Below are 21,005 nucleotides of genomic sequence, written 5' to 3'. Positions count from 1 at the left end.
TGAGAATAAGATGACTGGATTGCGAAAAGGAAACCATTAAACGCTGTCTTAGTTTAAACATCAATAAATGAAATTTAAATGCAGTTAATTGAGGTCAATTATACTTACTCAGTAAAAACTTCAGGAGCTTCTATTGGAACTACAATTTCATCCGAATTTTGATATCATAAATTAAATTTAAAGGCACCTATTAAATAGAGCAAAAAAATGCAATTTTTTGTGGCAAATCCATTAAAAATCACCGATGATGATTTGAATCATTCTAAACCACAGAAATTTTGGGGTCATGAAGTAACTATAAGAGCTTATTCTATTTTAATTTATCCTTTTCTTCTGGGATCTTTTTGCCAAATGATCTATCCTCCTCTGAATTTTTAGAGTGAGGCAAATATCCTTTATGTAAAAGACTTTTTGCCTCACTCCCATCTGACTTCCCTGTAACTCTCATCTGACTCATTGTAACTTTCTGGAAAGTGGTTGTCGAATTATGCATTGCATTTTCAATGATATCAATCGGCTTTCATCTTTGTTAAATAAATATTGTGATTTTCTTGTAAATACTTTTCACAAGATCAGCTGAAATCGAGTTGTATTGCATTAAAGTTCCCTTCTTGCTTTGTCTGTGAAGAGAATTAAGTCCTATTGACCTTTCTTTGAGTTTTATTATTTGTTCTTTAATTTCTACGCTTGGAATTTCCGTTCTGGTCTTACACTGTGATATCTCATTATGTGTCTGCCTTTAACCGCTGGATGTTATTGAATTTTCTATAGAATGTTCTCTATTGCTTTTTATAATGAAGGGTTTTTTCTGTTTAATGGTGGTTGTTGGTATTGCGGCAGAAGTTCTATATAGCACATCCTTATGAATATTGTTTGTTATTGATTTTGTGAATAAAGGTCTAGTGATGAACAAAGGCGTGCCAATATAAATTTAATGTGTGAGACTTTTTTGTCTTTCTGAGACTCGTTCAGCTTTTACTCTCCACTGTCTCTCAGCCTGTAATAGACTTATTGTACTATCTTCATTATGTCTTTTGTTACTGTGGTATCTTGTCCTTGTGCGATACAAGGCTGCAAGCGAATCACAATCACAGGTTTTATATCGGACAGTTTCTAGTTCCTTTTTGCAAATATGTGCCTTATAATTGTTCTTAGTTAGTCCCTCTATTAACATTAAGTCTCTGGCAATTTTTTTCACGAACGGTGGTCCCTGTTCAACAGCTGCATTTCTGTTTAGTGATTTTGGCGTTATCTCATAGCCCAGGTTGGTATTTCTCAGAGGCAAGCTAGTAAGTGCTTTCAGGGCTATCAGATATTAGTAGGATCTGTCAATAATTATATATACTCTCATTGATTTGATTATTATAAATCTTTCTTGTCTTCGTTTCTCTCCAAACATTATAGTTCTCGCGCTTTCATTGTTCTTTAATTAGTCTGTCTGTCGCTGTCATTCTCTTTTTCTCTGCTTGGACATGCCACTTCAAAGAATAAATCAAACTTATAAAATCAAGTCCATATCTGTCGATGTATTATTTTAACTTTTACGTAAGGCCGGTTTGCGAACGCGTGATAGTTTTATCCAAATGTTGTTCCGGTTCAACTTAGAATACAGAGTTACCCTCAAGTATTTTATTTCTCCCTTGCAGTATTAGACGTCATAATAAGGTCACTAAATTGCGAAAAGGAAACCATTAAGCGCCGTCCCGATTTATACGTCAATTACTGAAGCCCAAATGCAGTCAATTGGGGGCAATATTTTGCCAATTATATTTACTCCGCAAGAAGTTTCTCTCTTTAATAATTTGTCAAAAAATTGCTTCTTGTTAGTGCTCAGTAATAATAAGTGAGCAAGAAAATACAATTTTTTATGGCAAATGCATTATAAAAGCACCGATGACGCTTTAAATATAGCATGAACCATTCCAGACGATTATCGTTAAATCGAGCCCACTATAGAAATTTCGGGTCGTGAACTGACTATAAGAACTTTCTCTATTTTATTGCATCTTCTTCCTTAAACGAATTTTATAGTGCGGGTGTATATTCTTCAAATAAGTACTTTCAAAGACATAAAAGTGGCAATCACTCGCGTGATATTTCACATACATACAACCTTCAAAACGCAACATTAACGCGCAATTAAAACCTGGTAGCTGGTAATTATCGTATATCTGTTAAACCTGTTACTTCGCGAACCACGGTTCATAGGTGAGGGCACCATTTAAAGTTATATACAAATCGTATACATATACATTTTTATGGGCATCCTCGCGGGTTGCGAGTGAAAGGCAAAATGTTAAAAGTGAAAATATTAACAAAGTTGTTTCCTGCGATTCTTCTAACAAAAAGGTCAAAAAGTATTATTGTTATTATTTTTCATGAATTTCTGCAATGAAAAGTAATTATCAGGCAGCAATATTATAAAAGAGAAATTACGGAAACGTGTGCATGTGGCTATTAAAAACAGATTTTTATTCCTTTAATCGCATATATTTGTTAATAGGAACAGTTGTTATGAATGTATTGGTCTTTAATTGTAGTATTTAGAAGCAAGTGATATTTAGAACGTTCTAGAACTTGTGTGGAAGCTGTCTCAAGGCATGATCAACATTAGGCCTAATATTAAAAGTAGATTAATTAATTTAAATTCAGAAATATGCCCCACAACCAATGTCATTGTTTAACTGGAACAAGTCATGCTGCTGGTTAAGAGGATTTGCTTACAGTAGACTAAAATGTCCCTTTTTCGCTTTTTTCCCTCCTTCCTTCCCTTATACACTTTTTCCTTCCCTCGTGCGTTGACCTAAGAGATTATTGTCCTTGTGGGTCAAGAACAGACTTTGATAATATTTATTGTCCCAACCCAACCCAACCCAATACAGTTCTCGGGTGACTTTCGGAGGTAATCATCTTTTTACTAAAAATTTTTTTCTTTCGATTAGATATGATGCATGTAATTCAAGAAGCAAGCCACTTATTCCTACTCTTTCGAGCCTATTGTTAAAAGCTTTCGATGAATAACTGAACCAAAGGCTTTGGCCAAGTCCAAAGCGCTAAGATTTCGGTAGACTTTGTTTATTAAGGCGCGTACAGACTTGCACACGCATGCGGTGAGAAGCTTCGCATATGCGTGCGTACTCAAAGCATTCACGCTCAAAGCATTCGTTGAAATTAAAAATCTCCGCATATGTATGCATGCTCAAGTCGCTCCATCCATTCGTAAAAAAATTTCCGATGAGTTGATTATGGTTAGTGCCGCTTTTGTGGTTATTAGGAGTCTATTAATATTAAAAAAGAAAAAACAAAAGAAACATCGGCGATGGTGGATGACGTATTTATTTAAAAGAAAAACTCTACAAATGAGGTCCGATTTACTATCAGATTTGGCTTTAGTACTTAATACTGGACAATTTAAAAACTTTACACGTATATCAGTTAAAAACTTTGAATACCTTTTAAGTAATATAGGCCCTAAAATAATGAAAAAAGATACAGTTTTAAGAAAGGCCATATCTGCTAAAGAGCGCCTACTTATAACATTAAGATTTCTGGCAACAGAGGATTCCTATACAAGTCTCCAGTATTTTTTTAAAGTTTAGAAGCAATCTATCTTACAAATAGCATGCGAGGTGTGCTTAGCCTTTATCGAATACTTGCGAGAGTATTTAAATGTAAAGTATTGAAACCAAACCGAATCTTTATTCTTATTGAATAGTTACACAAGTAACTATTACATAAATGGAAAACGAAAAAACTTATTGGAAAGTATCTGTTGGTTATACTGGTGTATAATTTATTGGGTTGAATGTGGTAACAAAGTTCTGTAGAGATATGTTGCGTTCAGTTGTCTCCATATGAATTGAAGGCTGACTACTCTCAGTTACTGCATTTTTGGAGGATCCGAATAAGACGTATATTGACTTACGGCAGGGCTAGGAAGAGAGGAACTAACATTCTACTAATAAGAGAGACTAATAGTCTTTGTTGCTGAAAAGAGTTTCCAGAAGACATCCTGTCATAGTTTCCTATTTCTGCTTCAAAAAGTATATTGTTGACAGTGTGTTCGACCATTATTTCTGCTCTTTTAGAATAGGTTCTCAATTTTGATGCGATGTGCATCTATGGGCAAGATGTCAAACCGATCTAGAGTGGCGGGCTTGTGTCTCCTTTATAATTTTATATGCTTCCGTTAGTTTGGGATTCTCATTCAACTCACGTTTTTTTATAAAAATATATCTTTTTTCAAATTTCTCGCCATATTAGTTGGCACTTGACAGCTATTAAAATGTTTTATAGGTTCTCAGATATGCACAACTGATTACCGTCAATCCGTTTTCTAATTTTGTGTCAATTTTTTTTTGACCAACCTGTATATTTGTTTTAAAATTACGTAATATGGATATGACCTTAAAGTTCAGCTCTCGTTGTTAATTTATCTTTGAAAATCATCTATTATTTTCATATTGATTAATATGTACTCTAAAAAAACAAAACATACCTTTTCCTGTACCAATAGACTTTTTGCATGTGCCCTGAAAGAACCAAGTAAGCCGCTGATTTTTGCTGAGAAATTGACTCCCATGCCATCATCTTTCTTCGTTTTTGAAAAATAAAACTTATTTTTGGATCCCATAATATAGGTTTTTTTAGAGATCTATTAATTCTAAACACTGTTCGTTTGACCACTTCATTTTTGAGTGACTAGCCACTAGTCACAAATATGAATAAAATTGAACAATGGCCACTAGTCTTGCGAATGGAGCAAAAACCTGTCTAAATTGAGCGCGTACGCACACGTATGTTTCTTTGATGCGCGTCAAAAAACCGACACCACTCTGGCTCACGAGATGCGTGCTCAAGTCATTCGCGAGGGGCAACGCATGCGGCGAGAGACTAGGAAACCGTCGTCCACATCTGCACATGTATGTCTATGCGTAGCTGCTCACCGCATGCGTGTCCAAATTTATACGCACCTTTAGATCTGAGATAGCATCTGTTAGAGATATAGTAGGACATTTATAAACTAGACGCTTTTAACTTATGATTTCGTAAATATTTGATATGCTATCGTTTTTTCGTTGTATTATTAAACTGTTAAAGAGACTGAATTGTAAAAGATACTTGGCGTTTCTACAAAATGATTAACTACTCATTGAAAATTTGACTCAGTAGTAGGCACAATATCTACAGCATAGAGCTCATGATTATTACTCTCTTCGAGAGTAGATAGATCGCAGTTCTTAAGCATTTTTTTAGCTCAGATACAGAACCAGATATAAGCTAAAAGTAAGAAGAAATTTAAAAAAGATAAGCTATACAGTGTATAGCTCTTTACACTAACCTTCCTTGACTTAAGAACTTATTGTCGTCTATCAACAACAGTGATGATTAAATGTCAGTTTCTTTATACTTACTGCTGCTTAATTTGTGTTGTAATATCTATGATTAAAAATATAATTGGAACCCATACTCTGCGCTAGGGACTTAAGAAGCCAACCATAATTTTTTTACTGACAGAATTTCCAATTTAATATCGTCTAATGACGCAATTAATTCAAGAACCACCACTCTTACTCTTGCTAAACATTTGATGTGCTATCGTTTCTTCGTGGGGTTTTTTGAACTGCTATATAGGGTGAATTGAAGGTGACATTGGAAATTTTACTAAATATTACGCACAATATCTATAATAATTCAGGGTAGTGCTGATATCCATTATCCTGTTCGATAGGAAACTTCCTTGATTAATATTATAAAAATAGGTGGATTGATCGCAGGAAGAATTTCTTTGGCCTCTTTGTAGTCCAGTTTGTATTTTTTTTATGGCAAGTTCTGTAGTGCGATATGCTCTGGCGTAATAGTCAATTAATTTAAACCTCTAATGCGTCACTTAGAGGAATAATTACAGGCTTTCTCATTTTTGGGGTAACGTTCTTTACCAAACATCATGCCTCCTCACAACATCTCACTCGCAGTACCTTAGTATGCCTCTTTACTTAAAGGAGGCGGCACCCTTATGGCCTTTCCTATCTGGAGAAGTCATAAATATTGAAACTTTAAGAGATTTTTCTCCTAATAATTTTTTTTAAATTTTCGGCAAATGTCTGATTTTGCGCATACATTCACTATAGTTAATATAATTTATATATCACATATACTTAAAACTAAGTCGGACACTTACAAATGCCCAAGTCGGCATTTTCCTAATGATAATAATATATACATATTATTAAAAGTGGTATCAATAGTAGGGGAAAGATCCAACGAAAGTATTGAGTTACATCTTTTGGGATTGCTGTATCATACTCAGTCATCACATTATTCTTCATTAGTGCACAAATCCAAAGTCATCAGTCAAAAGTTCAAATCCAGGCAGTGTCTCATTCCTGATCTAAACGAATTTTGAATTACGTTATTGCAGTTCAGCTAATTGTTTCACTATCTAATCGAACCATTTTTGTGAGGAAATTTACTTAAGAAGGTTTTTGAGTCGAAAGTAAGTTAGTAGAGGAGGTGTGGGAGAAATGAGTACTATGGTCCTCTTTTTAATTTTTGTGATTAGTTACACCAGAGTTTATCAGTTCAATTTCTTTTTGTGTTAAAATTTTTTTACTCATGAAAAGAGCACAAAAATCATAGCCTGCGAAAACATAAAACCGTTTATATAGTTTCATGTTAGTACAATGATATCGCATCCAGCATTCGTGCAATACTTGTTGCTCGTAAAATGAGTTCAGAATAAATTTTAATCCCATACATTTTGAGCCAATTTGAAGTTTTTTAGTTTTCAACATTTTTCGCGCCTGAAAAGAACATAATAAATGATGGTCTGCAATTATGTAAAACTGTTTATTTAATGGAAAGTTAATACATTCATTTTCGCACTCAATACATCACTTGATTAGACCTATACACTAAAAAATATGTATAATACTTGTCGCTGATAAAATAAGATTCTAGAATAAATTTTAAGCCCATACAATTTGACGTGCACCTACTATCTCAGTAGACCAAACTTGTATCATAAAACTCATAGTCTGCAGTTTATTTATTGGCAAGTTAAAACATTGATTTCCGCGTCTAATAAAGTCCAGTGCAACGATATATTAGAATGGTCACCCGTCAAAACACCAGCATTCCACCTGCCAAACAATGTCATCCACCTTCTATTTATTGTAAATAATATTGTATAACAATATTGTAAATTTCTATAGAAATATTGTAAATTTCTATATTTAAAATCAATTTCTTTTTTTAAGAGGATAGTCTTAAAAAAAAGAGGATTTTTTTAAGTAGATAAGTTCTGAGACTTCTTCAGACTTCTGAACAAATTTTATTCTGACATATTTTTAATAATTTTTTAAGCCTGCAAAAATATAAAACCATTTATTTAATGGTAAAATTAATATATTAATGTTTCCAATACTTGAGTTTACCAGAACTGTATAATACATGTTGTACTGATACAGTAAATTCCTACAGTTCAAAATAAATTGTAAACTGTAGATAATTTTCTACATTTATCTACAGTTTTTGATTGTTTTAATTTTCTTAATTTTTCGTTCTTGAAAACAGCGTAAAACGGGTCCCCAAACCTAAGACCATTTATTTTATTGTCAATCATGGAATTTATTTTAAATAGTACAGAACTGTATTTCAAAGATTAAAGTATGTCTTGTATGAGTGGTAATGTGAAATTACGTAAAGGCGGTTTTGTAACTTATATATCAATCAGTTAAAACTGGGTTATTTATTAACTATATAAGTAATACATAAATAAATAATACACATATTGTGCAATAAGCCCCATAAATAAATGTATTTTTTGTCAAAAAACCCGCTACTTATATACATGCTAATTAATACATAAAGCATTACTTATTCGGACAATGATGTTTTTAACACAGGATTTGTGCCCGATCATAGATTTTGATTAGCATGTCTGATGTTATTAAAACAACAATCTAACAACAGGTTACGCAAGAGACAATGGCTGGTTTTGAATTTTTTTAACCCGATATTAAATGAAATTGTTTTTTATGCAGGATGTTCGTTTCCTTTTTGAAATGAACTATTTAAGAAAACTGATCCGAATTTAATGCGCCATGGCTTAGCGCTTTCTACAAGTTTTATTTCAATTTCGTCCACCGCAAAAGTCAATTATGGTTTTAATGCGGTAAAAGTGACTAATTAGCATCGGTTAATATTTAAATTTATTTTTTCCGTTATTAGTCGATATTTAGGTATGAGAAATTGTTATTTACGCTTTTCGGTATATATATTATTAAAGCTTATAAGAGTAGACGTAGGATATTACGTGGCCCAATGGATTGGTATGTAATGGGTTCGCTCGAAACTTTTTGCCCTTCTACAAATAGACTAGTTTTGATCTTTTGCGTGCTGCGCATGCTCGAACAGTCCGAAAAAATTATTCTGTTTTTGCGAATGATAAAATATTGCGGTAATTGAGCTTTTTCAAGTTCTATGGTTCGATAAAAACATTACGCGACCGACACTCGCAGAATAGGGGCTTTGATGTTTGTGCTTTATTTTGGCAGAATTTACATTACATGCATTATTACATCGTATTTATGTATATGCATATGTCAGGGCCTAAATTCTTGAGAGGGCGTATTATAATACTTCCAGTTATTTTTATTTGATTTTAATATATGTACAACATCTCGTCAGGATGTATTACAACAATAAACTTGTAAACAGTAAACTTTTAAACAGTAGCAAAACGATAAATGTACTTGCAGTAACTTGTGGTGTATATTTGGAACGTTTAAGAAGACAGAATGATAGATGTATTGCTTACGTCAGGATTCGAGATCATTGATATGAGATGATACGATACTACATACCTAAAAAGTAAAAGGTACCTGTGAGCAAATATTTTACCCTAGTTATTGTGATTGTTAAAAGTAAAATACGTTTACACAAGGCCATTTCAGGTTTATAGCACCTGTACACAATACCATAAAACTATCAATAAGACTAACATCCTTCAAATTATAGACATCAGTAGACCTTGTTAAAGAGTTGTTCTTTAATCCAGGCAGAATAAAACCTGATGTCCAGCATTAGAAATCGAGTTGATGGGATAGTGCTAGCAAGCACTCCACAAAACAACACACTGATGTAATGGCCAATTACACAGTCTACAAAATAATCCCAGGTGCCACAACACTCTGGGTTGCACTAGTGCCACACACCTACTTACACTAGCTAGCGTTGTTTTACGTACCAAGGTATCAGGTCACTACACTTAGTACGGAAGGATGCGCATATAAATTTCTTAACTTTCTTTATACTGATCATGATTAAAATAATAAGAAAAACATAAGGTAAAACATTGCTCAGTGAAAACTCTCACCTTTGTAATTTGACAGGTTTGATAGTTCAATAAAGGCACTAATCACAACACTAGAGAAAAGTTACGGGAGAACAAGTGGGCACTGCTCCACGACTGTTTTCGAGTAAAGTTACCATCGAACTGAATTCTAAAAAGGATCATATTAGAAATATCCCTTAAAAGAATTCTGGTAAACATCTGTCATCGCCTATGTTTTTGAGAACTTGTAAATACCAACATTCCCACTTTGCATGCACCAAGTCTTCTTTTCTATTTGTATATGGGGTAGATGGCGATGAAATGAAGTTTCAAGAGCTGCTGATGGTTTCTGAAAATTTTCATGGCTTCATTTATTGTTAGACATGCAGGTTTTTGTAATCATTTTTATACTAACTTACACTATACTGGTATTTCCCTTCTTTTTATCTACTATGCAAAATAAGCGTAGATTATGATAGACCTTAATAGACAACGGTTTGGTAGGATGGTGGTTTTAAAGCCATGTTAAAGCCATGTTACTTCTTTCAATACGTAAGTTTCAAGTTAGCTTCTGATCAAAAACGATCCCAAGATGCTTGACTTTATTTCTATTTTAAAGCTTTATCGATTTCTTTTTTGGTGTTTTTAGCTTCCTTCTCTTCATAAATGGAACAATGATAGTTCTTGTTCTTGTATGCAATATGTGCTGTTTTCATTCGTTTTAACATAACAAAATCATGCTTGCCTCTTATTATTATCGTTAGGTCGTCTTGAACTCTAGGTGTCTGTCGTGTTTTAAATCTTAAGATAACTAGTTAGATTTATTGAGCTTAGATTTTATGATAGGTCGACTCTGTATGCACCAAGCCTCTTTTTCTATACATCCAGATAGCAGATGGAGATCAAAGAGAGTTTCAAGAACTGACAAACAGCTTTTCAGGGCGTTAATTTTTCCTAGACAAGCAGGTTTTTGTAATCGTGTTCGTAACTTTCGCTTTACTACTTTTCCTTTGTATTCGTTCATCATACTAAACAAGTATAGTCGCTTCGCTGTGTAGATCATGATATATATTACAACAGTATGGTAGGATGGTGGATTAATGACCATATTAAAAAAACGTGGGCAAGCTGTCGATAGCGCTGTTGCTTTCTTGCTAATTCTTTCAATATGTAAGTTGCAAGTTAGTTTCTAGTCAAGAACGATACCAAGATACTTGACTTCCTTTCAAAGCTCTTTCGTTTTCTCTTTCGGTGCTGTTATATTCTACTTCCTTCTCTATATAAATGGCATAGTTACAGCTTTGCTTTTATTGACGTTTAATTTATGCTGTCGTCTGCCTTGTCTTGAATTTCAAAGCCTGCCTCAGTCAATCTAAGAAGTAGGTCATCAATAACCAGGAGCCAGAATAGGGGTGATAGGAACCTTTTTTTACAATTCTGAGCGCTGATTGTATTTCATTTCGATGTCTAAATTTCAAAGCGACTCTGTCATGACAGTCGCATTTGTGAGCGATTCTCAATCATTTCGACTTTAGCTACATCTAGGGATATTTAGTCAATAATGTTGGCATCGCATATATGTTATATTGGCTACACTTTTTCATTTGTCGTGTTTTTTAAAAAGATCATAATTTACAATTGTAAGATGTAAGTTTTATTCATATTTCATATCCTTCAGAATTTTTTTTATCATGTAAGACATAAAAAGGACCACATTTTTTTATTGTGTAGTATCCTACGCAATAGGGTAAACTGACCCTTTACATCAATGGATCATTAATATAAATCAGAAATAAGAGAGGTGCAAGTACCGATCCCTAAGGTACTTAACACTAAATCCCTAAAGGTTCTGATAAAAGTTGGATTTTTTGACAGCTACTCTCTAAAAGGTTTAGACCCATTTTAACGCAATTACCCTAAATCCACATTTCCCAATCTGTTGGAGCAAAATTCTATGACTAACACTATCAAAAGCTTTTGACAAATTGAAGAAAATTGCTGCAATGGCAAGAACATTTTAGTTTTAGTATAATTCATATTTGTTTCAGGTTTTTCGTCTCCAGATTTCTTAATTTATGTTTTAAAATATGCCTGTTAAATGACCCAAAGTAGTTAACAAGCAACATATTCTTTTAAATAATTACTTTTTCAGGTCTAGGGACCTTGATTCATAGTTGGTGATTCATAGTGGCGCCATCTAAAAGGTAGATGAGGTTTACTCACGAACTACTGTATAATATACCTGGACTGCCAATTTAATGAAAAGTAAATGACAGCTACTAGGGGGCCGCCATTTTGCGTGATTGTGTCCTTTCGATGTTGGTCACTCTGACAAATTTCAGTTGTGCCAATTGTAGGAAAACAAGACAAATAAGGTGTTTGAGAGGTTATGTTTACAAAAATAGAAAATAGAAAGTTACATTTAGTTAAGAATTTAAGATAGTTACGTTCAATCTGTGATTTTTCTTAATAAGATTTTTCTTTATGATAAATATATATATATATAGTATAGTAAAAATAAACAACTCTATTTAATATTCTATCATAAATAATACAGATGGACAATTCACAATAATTGGGTTTTGAGAAACAGTGAACCAAATACGTTTAAATAAGCATGGTGATACATTATCCACGTATTAATTAAGGAGGAAGCTACATATACCCAAACGTCGTTTACAAATCGTCAAAAACTAGGCAATCCTCTATACTCACAATTGAGAATGTTATTTAGACTCAGTCATATCGAGTGACTGCTTGAAAACAAGGTCAATAAAAAAAAATAAAATTTAGTTCGTGACAGATCATACGTCAAACGTCAGCTTAGTCAACTTCATTAACGTTATTTAATATATTTTTTGTTGGCAACACTAAAAATGTTCAGAGTGACCAACATCAAAAGGACACGACCTCTATAAAAATGGCTGCCACCAGGCAGTGGTCATTTTTGGGTATCGTGACCATATGCATTAGCAGTTCAGGCATATTTATTAAGTTCGTGGGTTTACTCCTTATTTTCAAGTATTTTACACAATTAAAAAATTATTGGGGAGCTTTTATAGAAAGATAATTGACATTCTAACAAGGATATATTTATCACATCGTCATCAGATCTCTTTATAGGAAAAATGGCAAAATTTGCCACCAAATTCTAAGAATCTGACAAAAATATCTTTTTCAATATCATTCAAGAATATTCCATAAATATAAATTCTCCTTTGGTGTTTAGTGAGTTACATGTACAAAACATAAAAACTAAAACAAAGATTTTTCTTTCTAGGCCTACCACAAGGGACAAAGTTCAGCCGTCCAAGTCGCAAGAATCATCGCAGTTACCGTAGTGGTAGTTTCGTTCGTTCTTGGCATCTTCATTTTAGCATCGGCTTATGTCACAGCTACAGCATCCTGCAGACAACTGGAACAAGAGCTTGAGCTACTCAGTCAAGTAGCTGACCGATTTGACGGTGACAATGACGGACCGTTGATGCCAGAAGCTTTAAGAGGGGTAAGTGACAATTTTTGAAAATTAATATATTTGCATAGATACTGAAAATGTCGTCTATGCTCAGTGAATTTTCCCCAGCTTTTTGGGAACTATAATTTTTCTCATCAGAAATGTAAGAAAATAAAGTAAAGTAAAGTCGAGTATGTGGTTTTGGACCATCTACCATAATCTTGTGGTTTATCTGCTGACAACTGCAATTGTATACTATGAAAACTTTTCAGAATACAAAATAAAAATATTCTTAAAGAAAATTATTAAAAATATCCCTTATCTTATCTGGATTTATTACTGAATCAACAAACTCAGTACATATTATATACTACTCTGATCTCCTTCTTCAGAGATTTTGTCGCAAATATCATATTTATGTTATTCAATAATTCATTGAACGACTTGAAGTTATGATTTATGGTTAAATAATTCAACGGTTTCTTCCGGAATCTGCCTTCACTCTTTGTTATGGCTGTAGCTCTGAAGCTTTTAATGGTTTTCAGTTATATTGTAGAAAAACATACACTTTTAAATTTCGTTCTAGGACATCATGACAATTGTTATAACAACATACTACTAACTTGTATCAGAGTTTCTTAAATGATATTGAATTTTCTTTCGTTTTGGTTATAAAAAAGTATCACAAGACCAATGGCAACTGAGATTAAACCAGAATACTATTCTTCTAAACATTATTCCTTGATATCTTAAAAACTATGGGTCATAGATAATAATTGTTTTAGAAATTTTCAAATTATATTTTTCTTTAATTTCTCTTTTATTTTAGTCATAAGGAAAAATATCAGAAGATCAACAGTAACTGAAATATCAAGTACAATATAAAAGTGGAAGATTTGAGACTGGAGTTTTTCTCTCTGAAAAAACTTCTTTTACAGGATATTTGGAAATTGTTAATAGGTAACAAAAATAACAATACAAAATTAACAACCTTTATTCCAATCAATCCAATCATAAAATTAAATTTTTATCACAAACATCGTAATAAACCCATCGACATGGTAGTATTTTTCAGCTCATATTTTCAAAGTAAATCGATGATTAAATTAGATTTCTCAAAATCGCAGTTTCTTCCAAGAAAATCAATAGAAACTGATTGATCGATGGATTTTTGATATATTTAAATGTCTTCTCAAAAATGCAATTTCTCCTTAAACATCAACATAAATCCATCAATATATGTATCTAAAAATGCAAGGTTTATATCAACTTATATAAAACAGCTGTGCAGATTCCTACAATATGCAAAAAATCTATTTAAAGCATCAAACCGTTTTATTCGTAATACAAAAAACAACAACTAAATATACCCAGTAACATACTGGTTAAACGAGTTTTGTTTCCTCGAAAAAGTCCTTGATATCCCCAGCCTACAATAGATGAGATCATTTCGCGAAGATAAAAAAAAGCAAGAATAGTTAGTTGTCTTACGAAGAATAAACGGCGGCGAAACACGAGTTCGAAGATCAACTTTAAATGTTTCGTTTTCGAATGGGCCCAAGTTTAATTTTTTCATCTGATTTTCGTTACGTGCTAAGCGAAAACGCTGGATTTTTGTCCAGTTGAAGAGGCCGAAAGTGACTTACGTTAAAGAAACGTCAAGATTGTTAATTTTGTTTTTCTTTTTGGTCAGCTTATAGGCAGCTGAAAGTTCTAAACAGAAGTGTCACTTTTCTAGACAGAAACAATATCTTAAATTTGTTTTGTTCGGGTGAATTACCCGGTCGGCTCACTTCTTCTCGCATAACTTCACACTTATCATAAATCTTCTGCCTTTGCTCCTCAGTATATACCTTAGATTTTAGAACATTGAAAGGCCTTTCCTTTCATTGTTCAATGTTCTAAGGTATATACTGTAGTTTTTTTTAGATCGCATAAGGATTTTTTTTTGGGCAACATAGGTATTTTTAATGTGAGAAATACATCATCATTATGAGTTACTTATTATATTGGGTATTACGTCACTTATAGCAAAAATCAATTTAGAAATTTTTATCTCACACGCTCAACAATTGAAAAGAAGAAGAAAATAGACTAGATATATTAGAAAATAGACTATATAGATTCTCTATAGTAAATATTTTCAATCCGTTTATAGTTTGAACCGGTAAAAGTTCTCCTCCACCCATCCTCTAATTTCAAATTCATTTATTGGTGCCAACATACAAAGTATTTCCACAAGTCAACAAAATAAAAAATACATATAGGATTATAAATGCTGCATTAAAAATATCAAGTAACACAATAATAATTACAAAATGTTATTCTTCATAAAATTAAAACCTTAACTACAGATACACTATATAGGCCCATGTTTAAACGAAATGAAAGTTTAAAAATTCATCTACTGAATAAAATGAGTTTTCTATTAGTATATTTTTCAATTGGGATTTAAATTGCAAAAAGGGTAGTTCTATAAGTCTGCCAGGTAGCTTATTAAAAAGCTTAACAGCAAAAAACCCCACACCACTCCAACACCTAGTCAAGCGTTGATATATGGGGACTAGTCTGTTCACATTCCGCGTTTCGTAGCCGTGGACTCCTCCATGCACTCTATATTGTGATTTTTTTTTGTGTACCCACAACAGATTTTTAAATATATAAACAGATGGTAGGGTAAGTATGCCTAGATTGGTAATAACATGTCTACAGTCATCTCTAAAACTCAGTCCACCCAGGATTCTAACAGCCTTTCTCTGTGGAGCAAATAATCTCTTTATGCGAGGAGCATGCCCCCATGCTAAAATGGCGTAAGTTGAATCAGGGTGGAAGGTTCCAAAATAGGCTGTTCTTAGAGCCGTTGGTGAAGAGCAGCTAGAAAGACAACGGAGAGCATATACAACAGTTCGAAGTTAAAATAGCAGCTTTTTAAATGACATTTCAGAAAAAATGGAAAGGAGGAAAAAAGTGACTCCCGCATCAATCTTTATTCCAGTCAGCAGGGAATTTTCCTTTGTCATTCTCTTTTCTTATAAAAAATGTAATCCCAACTTCTTTTCTCAGATTGCTTTGTAACCCTAGCCACTGGTTAGCTAAACCGGCAAACACGCCCTTAATCAGGGTAATCAGGTGAGTCGTACGCCAACTAGATGTTTGCGCCACGAAGTGAATGAATAGGATGAGAGGCGTCGTAGGTAAGGAGGCCATGTGAAACAATAAAAAAACACTCAGCTTCAATATCCATATAGTAAAGACGAGAAGGCAAAAACTAGTTTAAAAAGTCCAATTTGCTTAGATGATAATTATCTTCCATAGCTATCAAGATACTGCATGAAAGTATCGACACTTGAACACCCTATATTTAATCTGATCAGTAGATTTCTATGATCTCAGCAATGCATTCGTCCCCGCCAATCTCTGGGTAATACAGAGTGGTACATAAGTCAATACTGTTATCAGGGTTAAAACCTTAGTTTCAACCACAATCATTTGCAGATCTATCTTCTGCTGTATTATATTATATAGAGTGAAAGTTTGGTTTTATCATTTAACTGATTCCTTCTTGTTTTTGAGATTGACGTGTTTCAACTAACAATGGGTGTCAACGAATCTAGTGCTTTGAGCAAGCAATTTTGTTTTGATAGGTAGAATGTAGAAAAGGAATAGGAGTAAAAATGCCTCGAAGATAAATCATTAAGCTCTTCTTATTTCTTTTAAACATTAATTACCAGTCGACCCTTAAGCTTCATACGTTTGTTTCTATACTAAATCTAAAAGAAGTGTTCCTAAAATCAGTGACATCTAAGCCTTTCGTTTCCTTGCATTTTGTGATATTTATCTTGTAACCTTGGGCTCTGTTGAAGATCTTTAATGTCCGCAAATAACTTTTTTAATCCCTCATAAGCTCGCACTACTCAACAAAGAAAGAATTCTTATTCGTCAGTATCAAGGAGTTCTTACTCTGGTCCAAGAAAATATTGATTGTCCATGTTCACTTGTTTAATAATTGTTATCTAATATCAATTTTGGTTAATATAGGAGAGCTTTCAGAATGCTTAGTATCCTGTTTGATAAAGACTTGCCTTTAGAGTATCTGGAATTATCCGATGTGAAGCATGAATCCTCAGATGAGAATATCACTGCGCTATGATTGAATTATGACTGAATTGTGGCAGCGATCGAAAAATGCAATGATGAAAAGTATAGCTGATGGCAATCAGCTTCAAGAGCAGCTTTATTTATTTATTTATTGTTTTATCAAGCAAAATAATTATAATAGTTATATAACTTAGCATAGCATTTTCTTGGTTGAACAGTGATCACTAAAGAATTGCACCCATTCAGATACTTTCACACCAGAATTCAGAATACTGTTGAAGCCTTTACCTAAATAAAAATATTGGTTACTTAATTAATTTTGCTTTCAACTGCTTTCTCCACTAGATAACCATATCTATTAATATACATATATATCAATAAAATGATCTTCTATGAGGGAATAAAAGGGCCTTATTTTTCAAGATCATATAGCTGACTCTTTGTAGCTAAAGCTATTGACTTCTCTTTATATAATCGATCCAAGAAAAATTGAACAAATTTGACGAGATATTTGGCCTCTAAGAAGTCCTCATTTAAAATTAGAGTTCAAGTATCATTTACTATCTTTCCCAGTTATTTAACTCTTGAAGTAAGGCATTTCCTGAGTCCAAAAATTGACCCAAGTAAGTTTTGCGTAATTAAGGATAGAAGATCGAACATTTATAATAAATGAACATCTTAACTCGTTGCGGAGTGGGCGTGTAAAAAGTTCTTCACCACTCTTCTCCAATTTCTAATTCTGTAAATTTTTAAACAAAATTTGAGCACAGCAGCAGATAAAATATGAATTAACATTACAGTAGTATCTTTAAGAATCTTAGAGAAAATTAAAATGAGGGTTTGATTGAAATAGAGACCCTTGCACACAGTAGGGTATGAGACCAATTTGAGATAAGAAAGACAATTTCCGCACAGCGCCAGGATTTATATATTAGAGACAAGAACGCAGAGACTAGTTTGAAAAGCCTAATTTGTTTCGATCATAATCGTCTTCCTAAGAGAACTTGTGAAGACAGGAAGCAAGACAAAATTTTTTAATATTACGAAAACCCCACAACTAGAAAGATATCCCATAAAAGTGTCGACAGCAGGCTACCCTCTATATGCCATTAAAGCTGTTTGGTATCTGAGTCGTTTTCTGCGATTTCCATAAAGCAATCGACTTTGTCGATAAAAACTGTGTATCACAAAGTTGGACACTGCTGTCAATTTGTCGTCATGGCTGAAACCTTCTTTTTACGCAATTTTTTTGCAGATAAATTTCCTGGATTAAATATTTTAAATAAGTCCCTGCATAGTTAAGAGCCTATAAGACCAGTTTACGTATTCCCCCAGTTATCATCATTGTGAGACGCCCTATGCAGTTCGCCCTTATTTCGCAACCAAGTTCTTGTTTTGATGATTTTTGTTTCAGATTTAACTACTTTGTCTTCTGCTTGTGATAAATTGTTGTCTGATATGTGAAATAGTCGGAAATTATTTTTTAACGTAAATTTTACAGGCCATCTAAAGAAAACCGCCGGAGAATGGTGGTCTTGAGAAAAAGCAGTTAAGTTTTGACTCATACGTATCAAGTACTGGATCAAACGGCATTTGGATGGCAACAAAATGCTACTCACCACTGTTGGTCAGACTCGAGGACGTAGAATGATCTACGATAGATATTACATTGATACAATCTACATATGTACAATGGCCTCAAAGATAAATCTTTACACTTCCTTGCATCTTTTAAATGACAAATGACTCCCATCAATCCCTGTTGAAGTAATCTCCAAGAATGAATTGAATGATTCAATGATCATTCATATCAATGAATATCAAGTTGAGAAAGTTTCTTTAGTTTTAATGATATGACCATGTAGACTAAGCTCTAAAAACAGCAGCCTTAATTGGAGGGTATTCTCTTTCCTAGGTTAGGTTTGAAACCAGTGTGCTAATTAGATAGCCTTCCAGTACGACTCAGGGTCTACTTAGGTTTCCCCCTAGTCGATTGAGGGATGCGTCTTTTATCTGTTGATGTATTGGAAGTGTTCAAAGATGGCCTTACTTCTTTTCTTGCGATCAAACGTTATCAGATTATCAATCTAATTAATAGTTTAATCGCCATCGTGACTTTATGTGTATTTTATTATAGTTTTTTGTGTAGTGGAAATTTGCTTGGTGTCTTAGTTCCTAGTCTATGAAAAGTATTATTAAAAGAATATTTATTGCATGATCCAAGATCAACTTCGGTATTTAAATAAATCATTATAATTTTTTTTACTTAAGATTGCTCTAACAATATTCTTTTTTTGCCATAGATACAATAATTGCTTCTTTACCGACCTTCTTGCTTCGCTGCTTCATAAAATCTCATTCTAACGATTACTAAGGTTACAATGCAACAACTAACTACCAATTTAAGTAAAACCTTGAAATAAATTGACGTATATTTAATAAATATTCCTGTTATGTTTTATTTAGTAAAATATGGTACAAGGATTTAAAAAAAAATAAATAAAGTTCGGATTGTTCAAATAGTGACAGCATGGCGTGCAAAAGATCGCCAATATGTTCACGAATGAAGAACCATCCGAGTGAAAGCCAGAGAGGTCTTTCAACCGGGTCTAAGTGGGTCATCAGATATTGCTTCAAACAGCTGATGTGCCTTGAAGAGTGCGTTTTTATTTATGCAAATATAGAGAGGCTTTTGTACTTTATAATTTAATGACGTTTATTCACTTTGTATGCATAATATAATAAAAAAAATTGTAAGGCAGACAACCTGGTTTTATTACGGAAAAAATGTTGCTTGTATACTTGATTTATAAATGACGTTCATATTTGAGTTTTACGTTCTCCGTTTGCCGTAAACAATAAAATGAAATTTGTAGTTATGGAGGACAATAGGGTTTTAAAATCTTCGGAGAAGAATAAACCAAATGAAACTTAAAAACGTTTGAGAAATCGAGGAAAATCATTTGAGGACCACATGAAATCGTTTGAAGGGTATCTGGGCCTACGAGGTTCCGGACTAAGCTTGAGTTCAAAGAATCATCTATTTCAAAGGACTGTGCAGTACCTGAGTCCCGTCGGTTCCAGTCAAGGAGTTGTGGTTGAGAAGGCAAAGATTCCGACTGTGAAAGATAAGCATGATACGCAGTTTCTTAAGATTATGTACGTAAGATAGATAAGTCATTGGCTATTTTAGTAAGAGAGCAATAGGTGTTTGACACTAAACACCAAGCAAGGGTAATTCATAAAAATGCAGATACAGAAGTCCCTGCCCAGAGGCCTGCAAACATTCTCATCGGACAGAGGAGAAAGATGCTATTTGTTAAGAATCGACATCAATCTTGATACTTAGCAAAATGGGGATCTTATAAAAGACCACACAGAAGATCAAGTCATATTGGGCCCAAGTGTATTATTAAATATTTTTGGAAGATTGGAATTTTTCGTCAGAAAATAGATGACCTCTGCGACAAAGAAAAAAGAACACAAACCGTTGTGTATAAATATCAGATTTTGGAGTTGTTGAAGGAAATCCATGCCGGTGTGTTAGGAGGACTTGGAGTAGCAAAGGGAAGGAAGTGGAAAACAGAGCGAAAGATTTTACTGTGTAAATAGCAAGACAAACTTAAGGAACTGCTGCAGGAAATGCGATGTATGTACTGCAAATAATAGGCCGCATACAAAACAGAATGTTTAAAAGCTCCAATACAATGGTGAAAAGTCCCTTTGAAATTGATTGCGATTAACGTTGCCGGCTTGTTTTGCAAATCAGAAGTAAATCGTGATCGTAATGAATTATTTCAGAAATGGGTTTATTTGGTAGAGGAATCGACTAAATCAAAAAGCCTATAGTGTCACCAAGGCTATATTACTAGCGTCCTTTTAAAAGTACGCTATACAGAATGCTGTATTTCATGTTACAGTTACCGCTCGAAAGATGGAGTGACTGATATACTTGTTGAATTGTATTTCCGGAACTTGTAGGAATATTCTAGAAACAGGTGGCTGTCAGTTTGCGAATTTGTATACAAACTAAGTAAAACCATGAGTCATTGGAGGTAAGTAAATGAAACAAATTAAAAGTAATTGGATGAAAATTATGTTAATTATAATTAAAAA

The 21,005-nt window shown here is 33.4% G+C and overlaps 1 protein-coding gene across 1 annotated transcript in view; it reads left to right on the top strand.

Moving 5' to 3' along the window:
- Positions 1-21,005, top strand: part of LOC126747661 (uncharacterized) — a 60,900-nt gene that overhangs the window by 23,341 nt on the left and 16,554 nt on the right. Inside the window, exon 2 of the mRNA XM_050456426.1 lies at positions 12,618-12,842. Within this exon, the coding sequence (XP_050312383.1) occupies positions 12,618-12,842 (225 nt within the window). The remainder of the gene's footprint in view (positions 1-12,617; positions 12,843-21,005) is intronic.

Source organism: Anthonomus grandis, chromosome 2 (genome assembly GCF_022605725.1).
Source record: "Anthonomus grandis grandis chromosome 2, icAntGran1.3, whole genome shotgun sequence".
In the NCBI taxonomy this organism is placed as follows: Eukaryota; Metazoa; Arthropoda; class Insecta; order Coleoptera; family Curculionidae; genus Anthonomus; species Anthonomus grandis.
The sequence above is the reverse complement of the archived record's forward strand: the minus strand, read 5'-3'. Positions and strand labels throughout refer to the sequence as shown.